General features: G+C 43.6%; 2 protein-coding genes across 5 annotated transcripts in view; one reads left to right on the forward strand and one right to left on the reverse strand.

Moving 5' to 3' along the window:
* Positions 1–3,624, reverse strand: part of LOC115159989 (alpha-1,6-mannosylglycoprotein 6-beta-N-acetylglucosaminyltransferase B) — a 46,580-nt gene extending 42,956 nt beyond the window's left edge. For 2 of the 3 annotated variants that reach the window (XM_029710209.1, XM_029710192.1), the window contains exons 1-2: positions 2,851–2,930; positions 1,869–2,008 (exon numbers count right to left, since the gene is read on the reverse strand). The gene's annotated coding sequence lies outside the window, so the exon portion shown is untranslated. Of the gene's footprint in view, positions 1–1,868; positions 2,009–2,850; positions 2,931–3,504 lie in introns of those variants that run through there. The other variant, XM_029710201.1, reaches the window with a different exon arrangement.
* Positions 2,862–17,853, forward strand: tbc1d24 (TBC1 domain family, member 24). Of its 2 annotated transcripts, XM_029710229.1 has the most exons (8): positions 2,862–2,962; positions 5,389–6,502; positions 7,689–7,694; positions 8,222–8,380; positions 11,274–11,337; positions 11,741–11,836; positions 14,925–15,192; positions 15,470–17,853. In XM_029710229.1, exons 2-8 carry the CDS (start codon positions 5,508–5,510, stop codon positions 15,631–15,633), a joined length of 1,752 nt encoding a protein of 583 aa, XP_029566089.1. In that variant the 5' UTR covers positions 2,862–2,962; positions 5,389–5,507; the 3' UTR covers positions 15,634–17,853. The 2 variants fall into 2 exon arrangements, with proteins under 2 accessions (XP_029566089.1, XP_029566098.1); XM_029710238.1 differs by lacking the exon at positions 7,689–7,694.
* The last annotated feature ends 1,702 nt before the right edge of the window (positions 17,854–19,555 follow it).

Genomic DNA, 19,555 nt, shown 5'->3' on the forward strand with positions numbered 1-19,555 from the left:
ATTTAAAAAAAATTCACTGTTCTCAACAGTGAAGATAAGGCAGATAGGGTCAAAATGGTTTCCTTTGTTTACAAGATCCCCATTCAGTCCAAAACGCCACATCACGGATAGTTGGATCATAGTTTCCATTTACACTGACGGGAATATATTAATCCCCTTCCATATTCAGTCATAGTTTTGACGAGGCGTAAAAGTGGCTCAACGTGTGTCTTTGTGTTTCCTATTGAAAGTTAATGATAGACTGATAAATGTCACAAACTGTGCCAATAGTCCAGTCCCTCTCTCTCCATCCTTTGTTTTGTTACTCTGTGTGGTCTATAAGCCAGAGTTATAAAGACATTGGAACAGCTAGGCGTACTCACCGATTCAGCGCGGACACACACACAAACACACACACAGACCACACAAACGCTCTAAGGCTCCGTCACGACCGGGCGGCAACCTCCTCCATCGCTCCCTCTTTCAAAAAAGACCTGATAAAAAAAATCTGGAGAAAACGCGGGGCTGGAAAGTCTCATTTGTTTTTTGTCTCTTTCCCTCCTTCTCTGGCCTCCTTTTCTCCGTCCCTAGGCCTCTGGGTAGGCATCCTGCGGTTGTCAAGGAAACCTGATTCCCCTCTTGAGAACACAATACCCATGGTGCTGCTGGGGCCTTTCACAGATACAATAGAGCTCACGCTATTGGGTGACACAGCCTCTTTCAGCCTTACCGCCCAGAATAAAAAGCCCTATTTGTGAATGGAAACACAACTGAACTGGGGACTCTACTTGCTACCCCAGCCTATTTGAATGTCTTAGAGGGCATATTATGAGATTTAACACATAAATTAACTAATTTCATTGCCAAAAGCAAGCAAATAATAAAAACACAACGTTGTGCCTTATGATAGGCTTGCATATCAATAATACTTCTCTCTATTATTCCAGTTTACTCACTCACACACACACACACCACTTCAGGTCGCACACATAAGACTTTTGAAGGACACCTGACCTTAGAAATAGCAGAGGAGAGGAGTTTAGAATGCAGGAGACAATTAGTAGTTGGACAGATATAGTATGTGCAGTTCCTCATGCAGCCTGAAGAGGGCAGCCTAGTCCCAGTTTTGATAGGCCTATTTCCTGTTGTAGGGTGGTAATGATCCTTCTTTAGGTTATTTTTGTAGGGGAAACTCAACTACCATTAGAATGAGAAGACTAAAGATTATATCCCTTTCAGTTTGTATCCACTTGTTTAAAGTTTTTAGTGTAATGAAATAAGGAAATGAAACTAATGTCCCATTACCACCCTCCCCTGATCGGAGGGCAACTTTATCAATGTGAAATGTCAATGTCACTTTAATGTCAAAGGGTCTTTATAGTATGTATAATATGGTCATTGTGAAAATTGCACCGAAACTGGTAATGCAATTAACATTGAACGTCTTTAGGTTCAACTTGGCAAACAAACATCTCACTTAAGTACGTCCGACCTTGACATCAGCACTTGACGTCAAACCTTTCTTCGAACACCGCAAGGGTGTGTGTGTGCACGTGTCCATGTTTGTGTGCGTATGTACGTGCCTGCATGTGTGTGTGCGCGCCTGCCTTCCATAGGTGTGATGTCACAGTGTGTCGGAGCGGAAGGATTTGATGAGCATAAACCCCCCCATAAGCTTGTACCTCAAGGCTTACTGGCTTTAGATCCATCTGTCTCGCTCTCTCTCTCCCCACCTCAATCTCTCACAGAACAGTGGTATTCTCTGTCCAATCAAATAGCTGAGGTTAAAGCGTGCTATAGGCTGAGGGTCGGTGTTTGTTGTGCTTGTATACAGCACTAAATGTACTGTAACCCTAGCGCGATAGTCAGCGTCCTATGGATTAGTGTACCTCACATGATATGAATGCTGTCCACTCCTACAGTCATGTCTGTTGGACTGATGCCAGCAGCTGGCATGTAACAAAGGCTCCATTAACCAACTCCATGGTCATAGAAAAGCTGGCTTTGAGACAGACAGGACAGGGTAGACCTGAAAAGACAGGTAAACACAACATAATTATACAGAGTAGAGAGGGAGTACTGTTGTGGACAGTGTATTTATTCTATGTCATTATTGTGAGTCATATGAGTGGGTTATCATCCACAAAATACAGTATGTCTAAGGTCTTCTCAGAAAAGCACATGATGGAGTGGACATAGTGTGGACATTTGGCAATTTGTTTTTTCAAGTTTCATCACACACATAGGCCTACGGGTCAGCTTGTTGTTGTTGCAAGAACACCAAATGAAGAAATGAACAACATAATGAGAGAATACAAAGCAAAAACACAAGGCCAGAACCATATTGGAGTGGCAATGATGGCCTAATTGAGTTATCTGTAATAACTGTCATGTGCTGGGCGTTGTTTTTGGCGTGCGCTTTTGAGTTGGAGGACAAAGCAGGGTTTTGTTAAAATTGCCTGGGTGCCTTCCAGTCCTTTTCCAGTGCCCGTAACTACTTTGACAGACAGCCAGGCCTGTAAACAAGGCTTGATGAATCAGATGATATTGCCTCTATTCCACCACTCCCAACTGGCTCACTCACAGTAACTCTGATGTTGCCTAAAACAGCAGTGGCGCATCTTGTTTTTTCAAAATCTTCTCAAGTTCTTTGCACTATCATGTTTGGTAATTAGATTTTCAAATGGTAGGCGAATGGTTGTTGCACCCTGCGACATGATATGTTTTAATGATTTCTAGACTTGTATATAGCTAAAAGGTTTCCCCTCCCCATTTAAAGCAGAGGCCAGTGCAATTTCATATATCGAATAAAGCGTAAAGGGGGAAAAAAATGGCATAACAAATCCCATATGAATTGCATTCTACACTCACTCCGCCATATGGCTCCTGCTAGTAGCGGTTACAGGAGTAGAGACACTGCGCATGTCCGAAACTGACAAATATGAATGCAGCTCCAACATCTCAAGACATCTGACCAAACCAGGTAGGGTTATTTCATATCTTGACAGGTATTTCTCATGTCTTGTTGTTTCTTCAGCAGTTATTAACACACATGCGCAGTCCTCTTGCCCTTATGCACCGTGATAATATTAGTTAGCCCGCTCGCAATGCAAGTTCAACAACGACCAATGTTGACAGTGAGGAAGAGAATTTGTCTCGCTATCTTGTCGCTAGTTAGCTAGGTGCTAGCTGGCTAACTATCTCTCGGCAGCTGAAGAAAATGCTTTATGGTCGTAGCGAGTTCTTTGACGTGATATAACTAGCTAGCTATTCTAGCTAATGTTATGCTACGCATTGACCTGGTGAGAACACTGACCAGACAATGGACCAATGGCAATTGCTAACGTGAATGGAAGGAAACCGCTTTGTTAGCGCGCGTTCTGTCCGCATTTCTAGCTAGCGCTACCTGTCACCTTTGCCAGGGTTGCCACTAGCTATCAGCTTTCACGGCGTTCGCAGGTTCTAGCTAAACGACCAACTACATTTTAGTCCGTTTTATTCCAGCAATATGAATGCATTTCTTACCCAGCCCCATATAGCTATGCAGAGTTGTGGTGTCGGCACCTTGTCGCCTGTCAAATGAATTATCCTAGTCAGTGTTGGCTAACTATCTACGCTGAACAAAAATATAAACGTAAAGTGTTGGTTTCATGAGTTGAAATAAAATATCATATACACTTTTTCATACGCACAAAAAGCTTATTTCTCTACATTTTTTTGCATATTTGTTTACATCCCATGTTAGTGAGCATTTCTCCTTTGCCAAGATAATCCAGCCACCTGACAGGTGTGGCATATCAAGAAGCTGATTAAACAGCATGATCATTACACAGATGCACCTTGTGCTGGGGACAATAAAAAGGCCACTCTAAAATGTGTAGTTTTGTCACACAACACAATGCCACAGATGTCTCAAGTTTTGAGGGAGGGTGCAATTGGCATGCTGACTGCAGGCGTGTCCACCAGAGCTTTTGCCAGATAATTTAATGTTAATTTCTCTACTGTAAGCTACCTCCAACGTTTTTTTGTTGTTGTTGAGACTTTGGCACTAGGTCCAACAGGCCTCAACTGCAGACCATGTATATGGCGTCCTGTGGGCAAGCAGTTTGCTGATGTCAACATTGTGAACAGACTGTCCCATGATGGCGGTGGGGTTATGGTATGGGCAGGCATAAGCTACTGACAACGAACACAATTGCATTTTATCTATGGCAATTTGAATGCACAGAGATGCCGTGCCCAGATCCTGAGGCCCATTTCTTTTAAAGTATCTGTGACCAACATATGCATATCTGTATTCCCAGTCATGTGGAATCCATAGATTAGGACCTAATGAATTTCTTTAAATTGACTGATTTCCTTCAATAAAATGTAAATCAGTAAAATCTTTGAAATTGTTGCTCCCAAGTGACGCAGCGGTGTAAGGCACTGCATCTCAGTGCTAGAGGCGTCACTACAGACCCTGGTTCGATCCCGGGCTATATCATATCTGGCCGTGATCGGGAGTCCCATAGGGCGGAGCACAATTGGCCCAGCGTCGTTGCGTTAGGGGAGGGTTTGGCCGGGGTAGGCCGTCATTGTAAATAAACATTTGTTCTTAACTGATTTACGTAGTTAAATAAATATTTTTGTTCAGTATAGCTAGCTGTCTTGATCACATTAGTTGTTATCATCAGTGTCCCTTGCTGGCTGATCCTACACACAGACAGTTAATTTTGCATAATAATGCAGTTCTTCAATATAGTTGAAATCTATAGCCAGCTAACTAAAGTCATTTAGTTTTAGCTGGGGGTGGCACTCAGCTGCATCTCTGTACCTGGGATTGCAGCCCTCTGGCTTGAAGTCAGTGACCCAAGATGATCCCATATTGTAGTGTTGTTCAGTTCAATAATTTTATCAGTTTCTGTCATGCAACATCATTTTTCCTTGCTGCTTAAAACTATAGACATATTTACAATCCTTTGCCCTTAATTGCTCACTCAACCTATGCCCTGAGGCATGGCTGTTTACACTAGATGGTTGTGACTAGATGTAGTACAGCTACGACCAGAAGTGAGTTTTCGTAGCAGGAGTGCATTTTAGCTAACCCTATTTCTAACCTTATCCTAACCTGCTACATTAATTCTCCTAACCTGCTATGAAAAAGTAACTTCCGGTCGTAGCTATATAGTACCTAGTCAAAACCAGTCTCAGCCGGTCAGGGCAACCTTAACCTATATAGCAAGTGTAGGTTGCATATTTTTAGCCTACATCAAAGGTCTTATTCTGCAATCGCTCACATACAGGCTAGCTTATATAACATTCCCTTTACTTTGTCCTGCCCTCCCCCTGCATTAAGTTCCAAATAGCCTGTCAAGCAAACCCATATGTTTGTAACAATGTTATCTCGTTCTTTTCCCCTCTCTGCAGTAAACATCATGGGTGGTTGAGAGACACCCTGGACTTATTTGTTGTGAAGAGGACAGAAGGCTAGTTAGGCTAAGCTATACTCCAGACCCCTCAGCCGCAGTCCAGAACATACTGCAGCCATGGCTGAGGAGGACTACGGCTGCTTTGTGGACTGGACCCAGATGGGGGACCTGGCCAACAGCAGTGGCCCCTCCAAACTGGACGTCAAGGACCCAGTGGAGCTCAAGAAGCTGGCCAGGCAGGGCCACTGGGCCAAGAACCACAAGCTTCGTGCCCAGGTTTACCAGCAACTCATCAAGGCCATCCCCTGTCGCACCGTCACCCCCGACGCGGAGGTCTATCGTGACCTCATGGGGGACAGCACAGGTAAAAAAGCCTCGTCCGTCATCCCACTGCCGGACTTTGTGGATGGCAGCGCTGTTCCGCACTACTGCCTCAAAGCAGACGCAGTGACCACCGTCCACCGGGTCATCTCCTGTCTGGCTGGCCAGTTCCCGGACATCTCGCACTGCCCGGCGCTGCCGGCCATGACGGCCCTCCTGCTGCACTTCAGTGCTGACGAGGCGCAATGCTTCGAGAACATCAGCCGTCTGCTGGCCTGCAACGAGCCAGGCCGACGCTTGGTGGACCAGACCTTCCTGGCCTACGAGTCCAGCTGCATGACCTTTGGCGACCTGGCCAACAAGTACTGCCCGGCCGCCCACAAGTTGATCGTGGCCACAGCTCAGGACGTGGTGGAAGTGTACTCGGGCTGGCAGCGCTGGGTGCTGGGCGACCTGCCCTTCAGCCACGTGGCCCGGGTACTAGACGTCTTCCTGGTGGAAGGATACAAGGTGTTGTATCGCGTGGCCCTGGCCCTGCTCAAGTTCTATCGCAAGCAGAAAACCGGGGCTGGAGCTGGAGCTCAGCCATCAGAGGGCCAGAAACAGGACTCTGCAGAGGTCAAGGCGGAGATCCAGGCCTTTGTCAAAGCCATCGGCTCCAGCATCACCCCGGACAAGCTGCTGGAGAAGGCCTTCTCCATCCGCCTGTTCAGTCGCAAAGAGATTACCCTCCTGCAGCTCGCCAATGAGAAGTCGCTGCAGCAGAAGGGCATCACCGTCAAACAGAAGAGGTGAGTGAGGGCTAGAGAGACAGCATGAGCCATATTGAGTCTAATTGAAATTGGAGAGTTAATTTAGTTCTAGAGAAATTATTGTCTACAACGCTGTCAATGGATATCAATGAGGCAGTGGACACTAGTACCTCTGCTAATGCTATGCTAGCTCTTTAGCTAATGACAGCGTAAATAAACATTAGACAAGGTTCTATGTAGGACTCCCGAGTGGCGCAGTGGTCTAAGGCACTGCATCGGAGTGCTAGCTGTGCCACTAGAGATCCTTTTTCGAGTCCAGGCAGTTGCAGCCGGCCGCGACCGGGAGACCCATGGGGCGGCGCACAATTGGCCCAGTGCCCTCCGGGTTAGCAGAGGGTTTGGCCGGCAGGGATGTCCTTGTCCCATCTCGCTCTAGCGACTCCTGTGGCGCAATGCACGCTGACACGGTCGCCAGGTGTACTGTGTTTCCTCCGACACATTGGTGCGGCTGGCTTCCGGGTTAAACGGGCATTGTGTCAAGAAGCAGTGCGGCTTGGCGAGGTCGTGTTTCGGAGGACGCACGGCTCTCAACCTTCGCCTCCCCCGAGTCCGTACGGGTGTTGCAGCGATGAGACAAGACTGTAACTACCACGAAATTGGGGAGAAAAGGCGGTTAAAAAAAACAAAAACATGGTTCTAAGTTCAAAAGCCATGAACCAAATCAGAATGGTACGCTACGAATGAGAGGCATGCACTCCAAAAAAAACGTGCGTGACAACTTTAGCCACCAGTGAGGGTTATGTTTAGAAGGGATGTGACATTATGCATTTGAACTAACTCTAACCCTTTTCCTAACCTTAACCTAATTCTCCTAACCTGCTATGAAAAGTAACATTTTCGGCATCCCATCTAGTCAAAACCACCAGTGAAAAGTGTCCGTCGTTCCTGGCTATATAAAGCCGGTACGACCTGCCGCTAAAATCATTTGGACACCTGCCACTAAAAGCATTTGGATAGTTAATTGATTTTCTGTTTTTAGTTCACTCACACTTTTTCCTGTTGTGGCTGTCTGTGTGGCTCTTTTCTCACCATTCTGTTCATAGTTTCCCCCCTTTTGTTTTTGCTGTCCATTTTCCATCCACCGTCGTCTTCTGTTTTCACCTTGACTCCTGTGTCCATGTGTCTACTGCTCCTCCATTCTCCCATTTGCACTTGGCTCTGTTAGTCTGAGGTAGGTGTTTTTCTCTCTCTCTCTCAGCTCTCTTTCTTCACCTGTTAATACTTGAGCTGATCTCCCTCATTAGTGATAAATTGTATTAGAAACCGTGTCCACATTCTCTGTAAACTATAATTTTATAAGTGACCAGGAAAACACGATTTGGACATAGAACACACTACCATAGGCACAATCAAGAAACGGTGTGCTGGTTTTTGCTTCTTGTTAACACTCAATTGAATAGGTCTAAATAAAGTCCCAGACTGACTACAGTGCTAGACGGTCCAATCACCTTGTTGAAGGTCTGAATTAGGTGCTGTTGGTTCCAGCTCACGCTGTGACCCTTGAGGTCAGGAGTTGTACAGTTACTACAACAACAACCATGACATATCCAGACAAGCTCAGAAAATACTGTATTAACCTTCCATTACCACAACCTCATGGCCCTACATGCTGTACAAAGACTTTGACTGACCGATCAGGAGTTTGTGTGTTACTGACAAAGTAGTCATCTCCTTCCTGCCCGGTTACCATGGCTACAGGCGCAACGTGCAGCTGGCTCTGAACCCGGACACCTTCTCCTCGGAGGTGGTCAGCGCCAAGGAGATGAGGGACATCTGGTCGTGGATCCCCGAGCGCTTCGCCCTGTGCGAACCGCAGCTTCTCTTCACCACGTCCACCCACGGCTGCAGCCTCAACCGGTACCCACTGCCCACTGTAGTACCCACTTTACCAGTCTCACTTTAGCCACTCACTGCAGCCTAGGCAAAGCACTAGACCAGGGGTGTCAAACATACCGATCTGATGTGGGCCGTAGGTGTTTTCTGGGAGGAAACGGTCTCCGTCTACATTGAAATACCTAAAACCAAATTGAAAGTGTGTGGAAATGATAATGGACCTACATTTTTATACAGTCTCTACACTGTCCAGCTTGCTAACAGTCACCGAAACAAAAGCTAGACAGTCAGGGAGCATTGAAAATTCTATTTACTAGGCTATTTTTGGCAAATTATAATCAAGTTTCAGTGCGGTCCTTCGGACCTCAGTGGAGACCGAAATAAGGTTGATACCCCTGCGCTCTACAGTTTCCTGTACACACTTTAACCTTAGTCTCAGGTTCCACAGCAACCTAAACTTAGAGAGACAACTAAGATTGGGTAATAGCAACATTTTCATATCATCGAGATGCTATATCACCGCATATATGCAACTTTAGCGCTGATATGCGATTAATATTGCAGACATGATTATGTCGCAGATATGTAATAATATCGTCGGTATGCTGTAATGTACCCGAGCAACTGATATTCTGCCCACTTTATTCATCCTCATTGGTACACTTTACCCTGCACTGGGCCCAATTTACCATACAGCTTACTCTACATTTTGCCACAGTCTTGGCTACCATGCCTACTTTACCACAAAGGGGCAATTTGCGATTGGTACGTCAATTCTTTTACTTTTAAATGTGTATGTATACACACTACCTTTCAAAAGTTGGGGTCACTTAGAAATGTCCTTGTTTTTGAAAGAAAAGCAAAAAATGTTGCCCATTAAAATAACATCAAATTGACAGACACCTCACAAGTCTCAACGTCTACAGTGAAGAGGCGACTCCAGGATGTTGGCCTTCTAGGCAGAGTTCCTCTGTCCAGTGTCTGTTCTTTTGCTCATCTTAATCTTTTCTTTTTATTGGCCAGTCTGAGATATGGCTTTTTCTTTGCAACTCTGCCTAGAAGGCCAGCATCCCGGAGTCGCCTCTTCACTGTTGACGTTGAGACTGGTGTTTTGCTGGTACTATTTAATGAAGCAGCCAGTTGAGGACTTGTGAGGTGTCTGTTTCTCAAACTAGACACTCTAATGTACTTGTCCTCTTGCTCAGTTGTGCTCCGGGGCCTCCCACTCTTCTTTCTATTCTGGTTAGAGACAGTTTGCACTGTTCTGTGAAGGGAGTAGTACGTGTTGTACGAGATCTTCAGTTTCTTGGCAATTTCTCACATGGAATAGCCTTCATTTCTCAGAACAAGAATAGACTGACGAGTTTCAGAAGAAAGGTCTTTGTTTCTTCTGGCCATTTCAGCCTGTAATCGAACTCACAAATGCTGATGCTCCAGATACTCAACTAGTCTAAAGAAGGCCAGTTTTATTGCTTCTTTAATCAAACAACAGTTTTCAGCTGTGCTAGCATAATTGCAAAAGGGTTTTCTAATGATCAATCAGCCTTTTTACTTGGATTAGCTAACACAACGTGCCATTGGAACACAGCAGTGATGGTTGCTGATAATGGGCCTATGTAGATATTCCATTCAAAATCTGCCGTTTCCAGTTATAATAGTCATTTACAACATTAACAATGTCTACACTGCATTTCTGCTCAATTTGATGTTATTTTAATAGACAAAAAATGTACTTTTCTTTAAAAAACAAGGAAATGTCTAAGTGACCCCAAACTTTTGAACGGTAGTGTGTGTGTGTGTGTGTGTGTGTGTGTGTGTGTGTGTGTGTGTGTGTGTGTGTAGAGATGTATAGATGAATATAACTTAGAAATGCCTCATGAGCTTAGTTCAATCAACTCTTACCCTACCAGTCCCCAAAATATAAGCTTGTTTTACTCCATTGTTTATAAATGTAATTGTACACAAACACTTCATATCCTAAAAACATGCTTAAAACTATACATTTTGATATCATGGCTGGTCAGCCATTACATCTGTCTTAATTTGAGACCGGTTACATTTCTCCAGCCCCATCCCTCAACTATTTACCAAAACAGTGGCGGGACTGTCACTTTGTTATTGTTTGAACTGCAGATTGCCTCTTTAACGGAAGGGTAAGGGAATGACTTGGACAGTAAGGTCACCCATTTATGTCTTTGTGTTCAGCAGCAATAGCACTAGAATATAACTTTTGTTTAGTGATGAATCAGCAATGGCCCTTGTTCAATATTCCCTGGCCCGTGTACAGCCTCAGGTACTAAATCCATCACCCTCGGGCCAAACGGAAGACTTAGTTTAGGGTCATATTCATAGCTCACACAGAAACAGAATCTTGTTTATAGAATGCAGACCGTAGCCTGACACTTTTTCCCCAGGGCCAGATTTTTATTAAGGATCAATACTGTAGGTTTAGTTAATATTTACCCTCCTGTATTGGTGTACTGCTCATCAGCTGAGACACAGGTGAGTATCAGAGCTATCCAAAGTACATCACTAGGGGCCATAAAGACTTTCATTCGGCTAGTGAAAAAGGCTGATCTCTGACTTAAATTCACACGTGTTTTTTCAATAGGAATGGGTTAACTTTCTGAATTATGCTACATAGAAATCATTGACCAAAGAGAGAATGCAGTATGATCATAAAACCAAGAATGAATGTAATCTGACCTTGTTAAAAAAATGCATGGAATGTATCGTACTGTAGGCTAAACGTAATGTTGTTGTCAGTTAAAAGGGCCCCCTTCCTTTTTGCTTCTCATCTTTAAGATGCAGCATGATTGTTAAAGGGAAGCTTATGTGTGTTTTTCTTCTGGTTCATTTCACACATGCATACATGGCCAGATTGTGTAATAGAGGTTGTCCATTCCTTTTGTCCCAGGTTTTACGCTCATGTTGAAGGGTATGAGCCCACTCTGCTACTCCTCCGGACCTGCGAAGCTGATGTAACGACCACACACACACACACACACACACACACACACACACACACTTACACATTGTGTGTGCTTTACCACCCTCATGTAACAGTATAATGACAACCACGGCAATAGACAAGTAACTCTCGAGCTCACATTATTATGACACTGAAAACGTAAGCATGGTGTTTTAAATCTACAGTTTTTCAATCATATTGATATGGTAAAGACCTATCATTTAATGACATCTATGAATACATGTACAGTATGCAGTATCTACTTTTTATAATACTGAAATTTGAGTAAATAAAAAAAGTTGTCCTTCTTCTTTGCCTTTTGACATTGTCCCATCCTTCTATTTCCTATCCCACTTCTCTCCTTGATTCTACTGTAATACACCCTCTCACCATGCCCTGTATTGTCTGTCCAGGTATGTGGAGCCTTTCTCTCAACCGATTGGGAGGAGCGCAAGCGAGGCGGGAACAAACTCAGCTTCTTTGGGACTGGAGAATGTTTTGTCTTCAGGGTGAGTTGTGTTTATTTCCCTATTTACTTAATTTTTCTCATCCAATTACTTTTGTGGAGCAAGGTTATTATAGTAAATTAAAACTGAAACTAAAGTAAAAACTACAATTGGAAAAACTATTTAGGAAACTGAAATAAAATTAGGAAAAACAGTTGAAAAACAAACTATACTGAAACTTTTGTTGACTGCAAAACTAACTAAAATAAACATCATAAATTATGTTTTTGATTTTTTTACATTTTGATTTGTGCAAAAATCAAATGCCAGTTTCAAGCTTTTTTTATGGGGTTTTTGAGCTTCTGAAACTGGTGGGTAAATGCTGCCAATATATGGCAATGTTTCAAATAGGCCTAGCTTGTGTATCACTAGCTAAGAGGGAAGAAATCCGAGAGTGAGTGCGGCGCATGAGCGTGAACAATGGCGGCAGCAAAACCAACACCAGCAGTGGTCGGTCGCAAAAGGCAAAGCCCCGTATGGGATGATTTTTAGTACATTTTTGGAAAGGCACTGCATCGCAAACCCTGGTTCGATACCAGGCTGGCTTCCGGGTTAAGCGAGCAGTGTGTCAAGCAGCAGTGCGGCATGGCGGGGTCATGTTTCGGAGGACGCATGGTTCTCGACCTTTGCCTCTCCCGAGTCCGTACGGGAGTTGCAGCGATGGGACAAAGCTGTAACTACCAATTGGATATCACAAAAAAAATAAAAAATATGGAAAAACCCAACCAACCTCCAAAGTTAATCTGAACAGCACCCACAAAGAATGTCAGGATAAAGACAAGAATTTTGGAATTCGATCAGGATTCGACTGAAATAAATGTTTTGGTGAAATGCTTACTTATAAGCCCTTTCCCAACAATGCAGTTAAAAGTAAGAAAATGAACAAATAGATAAAATAGTAACGCAATAAAATAGCACACTAAAATAACAATAAGTCTATACAGGCTATATACAAGTACCGGTACTGGAGTGAGGATACGGCAGTACGAGGTAGTTGGGATGTTTGAGGTAATGTGTAGGTTTGGTTAGGTGATTGATTGATTGATTGATACTATGTACATGTAGGTAGGGGGTGAAAAGAAGAAAGTCCAGGGAGCCATTTAATTAACTGTTCAGCAGTTGTATGGCTTTGGGGTAGAAGCTTGGAGCTCCGGTACTGCTTGCCGTGTGGTAGCAGAGAGAAAAGTCTGTGGTGTGAGTGTCTGGAGTATTTGACCATTTTTAAGGCCTTCCTCTGACACCGCCTGGTATAGAGGTCGTGGATAGCAGGAAGCTTGGCCCCAGTGATGTACTGGGCCGTACGCATTACCCTCTGTAGCGTCTTGCAGTCGGATGCCGAGCAGTTGCCATACCAGGCGGTGATGCTTTCAATGGTGCAGCTGTATAACTTAATGAGGATCTGAGGGCCCATGCCAAATCTTTTCAGCCTCCTGAGGGGGAAGAGGTGTTGTCATGTCCTCTTCGCGTCTGTGTTTGGACCATGATAGGTCCTTAGTGATGTGGACACGGCAGACTCCACTACAGCACCGTCGATGTGAATGGAGGCGTGCTCGGCCCTGCATTTCCTGTAGTCCACAATCAGCTCCTTTGTAGACTCCTGGTATCATATGAACACACAAGACGTGGACATTTTGTAGAATTGCAGGAAATAAGCTTTAAAACTGCATTTTCTCTTTGCTCAATGGCATAATGTGTAGACTGGCAGAAAATGAGCTTCAAAACTGCTCATTTTTCTCTCTGCCATCAAGAAGGGTGTGACTGGGGTTTGCCACCTAGGAAATTTGTGTGACCGGACCATCTCAAATAGTACTTGAGTACCCCTGCTATTTATTTATTTATTTGACCTTCATTTAACTAGGCAAGTCGGTTAAGAACAAATTCTTATTTACAATGCCTGCCTACCGGGGAACAGTGGGTGAACTGCCTCGTTCAGGGGCAGAATGACAGATTTTTACCTTGTCAGCTCGGGGATTCTATCCAGCAACCTTTCGGTTACTGGCCCAACGCTCTAACCACTAGGCTACCTACCGCTATAGGCCTATAACACATAAATGGCTCCTTGCCTCCCATGCATAAGGCTACTTTCTGTCCCAAACACTAAAAGTGAATATTAAATCATATGAAATAGAAATGTTTGAATGAAATCTAGTAAATCAAGTCTGAAAACTAACTGAAACTAAACTGAATTTCAAATGAAAATCCTAAACTAATTTCAAATGAAAACTAATATAAAATCACAACTATAATAACCTTGTTGGGGATTAGAATGTTATGTGGATTCTTTTGGGGGCGTCCCATATATAATTTCGCCTCCGAGGTAGCAATTTGTGACTAAGAGTGGACACCAGGGGGTGCCATTTACAAATAGTTTCTTCATCCGCTGTCACAATAATAAGCCTCCTTGTCACCAGTCTGGCCTCCACCCACTCCGAACAGAAAAGCATGTCACGTCCAAAACGCAGTATTTCTTCTTGAGTGATATAGCTGATCATTTAACAAAAGGTTTTGTACATTTTAGAGAGGTTTTGCCGAGTGTATCTGGGTCTAGAAATAGCCTTCTTTCAACTCCTTTTCCATTGAATTATTAAAGTGTTGTGGTGAGGATGATGCACAGCTATGTGCTCTGACCGTCTGCCTGTGAATACCGCCCTGCACAGGCAGAAACACACACTCATCGGAAACCCCTGTAACTGGAGCCGAACGGTACCGTAGCACTTGATCCTCACTTGACACCACCTACATGAAAAAAATGTTAGTTATTTAGCAGACTCTCTTCTTTTTCGTACTGGTCCCCCGTGGGAATCGAACCAACAGCCCTGGCGTTGCAAGCGCCATGTTCTACAAACTGAGCCACACGGGACAGGAACACGGAACAACACACTGTAAGATGGGGATCGAGATCTATTAGGCATGCACGGGGAGAAAAAACGGGGAATGGAAAAAGCACCAAATATAACAGAGTCTCAGTATCCAGTTTGTGTCTGGATGATTCAAGGTAAACCCCTCAAGTGTGTGTGTGTGTGTGTGTGTATATATGAAAATAAACACTCAGACGTGATCAATGATTGTTACTCTGTGTTTGTCCATATAGCTGAAGCCGGAGATGGAGAGGTACGAGTGGGTGGTGATCCGCCACCCGGAACTGGCCTCCTCCATCAAGGCCCAGAGCAGTGAGGACCCTGCTGAGGACGAGGCTCCCACTGACGGGCAGAGCTCTGATGACAACAGCCTCCCCGTGGAGAGGCCGGCCGCTGACCCCTCCAACCGCCTGTCACCCTTCCTCTCGGCCCGACACTTCCACCTCAACTCCAGAAACACCTCCATGTTCATGGCCGGCAACGTTGACTCCATCATAGTGGGTGAGTGGAAATCCGTCCTTCGTAACCAGCGTCTCTTGTTCTTAATCAAACAGACTGTCCAGAGTGAGTAGATTGTCCTCATCGATGACTGATGTAGACCTGACAATGTTGCATTTAAACTAACATCTAGGAACTGAGGATCCCTGTGGCCCTTGCCTGTGCCTCTCCTCTCCCTCAGCGTCTCTTTAAAAAGTGTTTTGATCTCTCAGATCCAGTGCACTCGCCTAGATTCAGCTCATTTTTCTGTCTTAACTCCTGCTGTTCTGTCTCCTGCCAGGGGGAGGAGAGGGCAACGCGCTGTACATCGACGGCGAACTGAACCACGGACGCACAGCCCGCTGCACCACCTTCGACAACCCGCCGCTCTGCTCCACCGAGAGCTTCCAGGTGGCCCTGCTGGAGGTGTGGGGCTTCCAGGATGCCATGGCCTCAGATAGATAGACACATACACACACACACACACACACACACAGTTAGAGATACATACACACACACACAAACCCCACCAAAGGCCTGATGAAGGTACCTGCAATATCAGAACAAACCCCTTTCCATCCAGCAAATTAATTTATCCTTTGAATTCTATACATAAATGTGAAATATTTGTAATTATTAATGTAAAACAAGTATCGTATTCTGAAAGTATCTTTTATTTGTGATTATTTTTTACAGATGTTTAATTGTTGTATTACTCTTTTTGTTGACTCTCATTTGGGGGATTTTAAAGACAAAAAGCAGCTCTGTTTTAAAAAGGCTTTGTCTGGCATTATTATCAAATGCCATGGTTTTACACACTCAAGTAACTTGTTTCATTTCTATATTCACTTTATATCCACTCATTAATTTGTGCAATCTGGTTAGGCACCAAACCAACCGCCAAAATCTTAGTTAGTAGGCCTATAAGTCTAAGAACATATGCCGTCTACCCAGCTGTCAGAGAACTGGGGTCTATGAAAATGAATTGCACATAGTGAAGTGTGTATTCGGTAAAGAATGTTGAATTGTGGGGTCTTTGCAATCAAAATAGCAGAGTTCAAGTAATGCAGTCGTGACCTAAGTCGTGCCAGGTTTTGTTGTCTTTCATCAAGCCCAGTTATGCTTTTCCCTCTGACTGTACATATCTGGGAGTTATTACTCTATATCAGATTAACTGTGGTTCTGTTGGCCGGATACTTGTGTAAACGTGACGTTTCAGTGTAGCCTGGTCCCAGATCTCTTTGTGCCGTCTTACTGAACCATCTCCTATGGTCATTCATTGTCGTAGCAAACATGACAGTTGGCTATACGGTACAAACATCTGGGACCAGGCTAGTTTCAGTCTGGCTGTTGTGCAGGCCATATTCTCGCCAGATGTACTCTTGCTTCTGCACGAGTATATCTGTAAGTTAGAAAAATGCCCCTTTTAAAGTATGCGAATATCGTTCTTTGAAATGTTTTTTATTGATACTGTAAAAGTGTGCGATGAAGACCATATCCATGTCCCTCTCATTTAGGTTCACAGCCTGTAGTTAAACTATGTGTAAGTAATGCAGCATTCATCTTTTTTTCTCTATCCGTCCCTCTCCTTAACTCTGAAACATTATCATCCAAAAAGGAGCATAAAATGTAAGTTATTTGGCAGAGACTCAACTGTATATCATTGAATATCTGTGTTGTGTTGAAGTCCTCCAGTGAAGTATCGATCAAAATAAAAAAATACAGATGTATCAAATATGTGAAAGTAATACACTTTGAAACAAGTGATATATGTCTTTGTCAGGTTTTATTGTACATTATTTTTCACTTTCATTGTTGTTTTTTTGCTAGCTTTGCACGCATGTGCCCCTACCCATTCGACTGTTCTTTCTCCATGACTATGGGGTGAAAGGAGGGTAGTAGTTTCTTGAACCCTGTCACATAAACGTGTCAGTTGCCTTTCACAGTCCCAGAATCGAACCATTAGCCTAGCCTGACGACTCGCGCTCTTATTCTTCCACTGCTCTGTGGTTCGCGACATGCTTTAGTCTGAGACTGCCATCATTGAAGCCGTTTGTGGTGACGAGGGGCACGAGGGGTGTTGTACAAAACAAAGTCATCAGCGACTGGATCGGCACTAGCCAATAAGAGTATCACATCCGATGGCGAATTTTCAAACCGCTGTTTTACCCAAGTGTGTTCTGGCTCAACCCATCAGATTCTGGACCAATCAGGCGGCCCCGAATGTGTTTGCATTCGGTGAAGGGTCAGTGAGGTACTCAGATCCAGACACACTGGGCGAGTTTGCGTGGTAAGGCGGAAGTCGAATAGAGTCGGGGGAGGTACACGACAATGGCAGACATGTTGTTTGCCTTCTTTTATGCCGATGAAGTTGATGCTCATGAAATTCCACTTCTACACAAAGCTGAACGTGATCAACATGTTCCAAGGAATGAATATCCTGATAAGGAAATTAGATACCAGCCCAAGCTCTTTCACAAGTCTTGTTTTATATTTCTGTGATGGTTTTTCACAAAATATTACCTGGTAGTGAGTGCATAGGCTACTAGAATGAGAACATATCAGTTTTTTGCAGCATATGGAATTTGCTCTGTTTGTCATTACTTCATGCCCTTGTACCTTCCTCATTATTTGTGATTGTGCAACATGGAATTGTAACAGATGTCATTAAATGGAGTCCACAAAGCTTCTTAATGTATTGTAATTGATTGCATGTTGGTATAACTACAGGCTATAGTGTATTTCTTTCATTCTCAACCTTCGTTGCTTTTGTCAGTAAGCATAGCGTAGCCTAGTGGTTAGAGCGTTGGACTAGTAACCGAAAGGTTGCAAGTTCAAATCCCCGAGCTGACAAGGTACAAATCTGTCTTTCTGCCCCTGAACATTGAAAATAAATAGGCTGTCATTGAAAATAAGAATTTGTTCTTAACTAGTAAAATAAAGAACAGAATTTGATTTAATCAAAACACTTACTGTACAGAAAAGTATTAAACTATGTGTACTGTACATAAGTTACTGGGTAAACAATATGAAAAGGATTAGACTACATCTACATAAGTTACTGGGTAAACAATATGCCAAGCAGTCGACTGCACTTGGTGTTGACTGGTGTCTAGGGTACTTGCTCATTGAGAGCTGATTTCCCGGACAGATTAAACCTCTAAAATTGCCAGTGTAGAAATCGCCTACAATATGTATTCAATTTTATTCACACTTAATAGACAATCAACGAATTTGTTTGGTGACAATATTACAAACCAGACAAATTGTAGGCTATAACATTACAGTAACATCTAGATTGTAACGAGTGCGCTGCGAGTCAGGAAGCAAGTTCAGGGAGTGAGTGTTTTAATAAATAAAAGAAACAATGAACACAAAACACACCGACATGAAACAGAGTCAATAACACCTGAGGAAAGAACCAAGGGGAGTGACAGATATAGGGAAGATATAGGATGTTGACATCAGCAAACCGCTCGCCCACACAACGCCATACACATGGTCTGTGGTTGTGAGGCTGGTTGGACGTACTGCCAAATTCTCTAAAACAATGTTGGAGGTGGTTATGATAGAGAAATGAACATTAAATTATCCGGTAACAGCTCTGGTGGACATTCCTGCAGTCAGCATTCAAATTGCACGCTCCTTAAAAACTTGAGGCATCTGTGGCATTGTGTTGTGTGACAAAACTACACATTTTAAAGTGGACTTTTATTGCCTTTTATTGTCCCCAGCACAAGGTGTACATGTGTAATGATCATGCTGTTTAATCATCTTCTTAAATTTGCCACACCTGTCAGGTGGATGAATTATCTTGGCAAAGACGAAATGCACAACATTTGAGAGAATTAAGCTTTTTGTGCGTATGGAACATTTCTGGGATGTTTTATTTCAGCTCGTAAAACATGGGACCAACACTTTACATGTTGCGTTAATATTTTTGTTCAGTGTACATTAGCTATATTGTCGCAAGTAGGATATTTCATTTATTTATGTTAGAAATGTGGGTCACATGTAGGTCTATGTAATCAGATTGTAAGGATAAAGATGTAGTTAGTCGTCCACCCAAAACAGTAAACATACATTGATAATAACCAATGATAGGTGGCGACATCAACCATTTATGAGCATGTAGCGTCTTTTTTTAAATGTATTTATTTGTATTTATTTATTTAAGCTTTATTTAACTAGGCAAGTCAGTTAAGAACAAATTCTTATCTCCAATGATGGCCTACCCTGGCCAAACCCTAACCCGGACGACGCTGGGCCAATTGTGCGCCACCCTATGGGACTCCCAATCACGGACGGTTGTGATACAGCCTGGAATCGAACCAGGGTCTGTAGTGACGCCTCTAGCACTGAGATGCAGTGCCTTAGACTGCTGCAC

Source organism: Salmo trutta, chromosome 2 (assembly GCF_901001165.1).
Source record: "Salmo trutta chromosome 2, fSalTru1.1, whole genome shotgun sequence".
NCBI classification, from domain to species: domain Eukaryota; kingdom Metazoa; phylum Chordata; class Actinopteri; order Salmoniformes; family Salmonidae; genus Salmo; species Salmo trutta.

What these genes read in the sequence shown, in the direction of transcription:
- tbc1d24 (XM_029710229.1), top strand. Translation starts at nt 5,508, where the DNA reads ATGGCTGAGGAGGACTACGGCTGCTTTGTGGACTGGACCCAGATGGGG. An exon ending in CACGGCTGCAGCCTCAACCG is followed by an intron (nt 8,381 to 11,273) that starts GTACCCACTGCC and finishes CTTTTGTCCCAG; the next exon opens with GTTTTACGCTCATGTTGAAG. An exon ending in GAGAATGTTTTGTCTTCAGG is followed by an intron (nt 11,837 to 14,924) that starts GTGAGTTGTGTT and finishes TTGTCCATATAG; the next exon opens with CTGAAGCCGGAGATGGAGAG.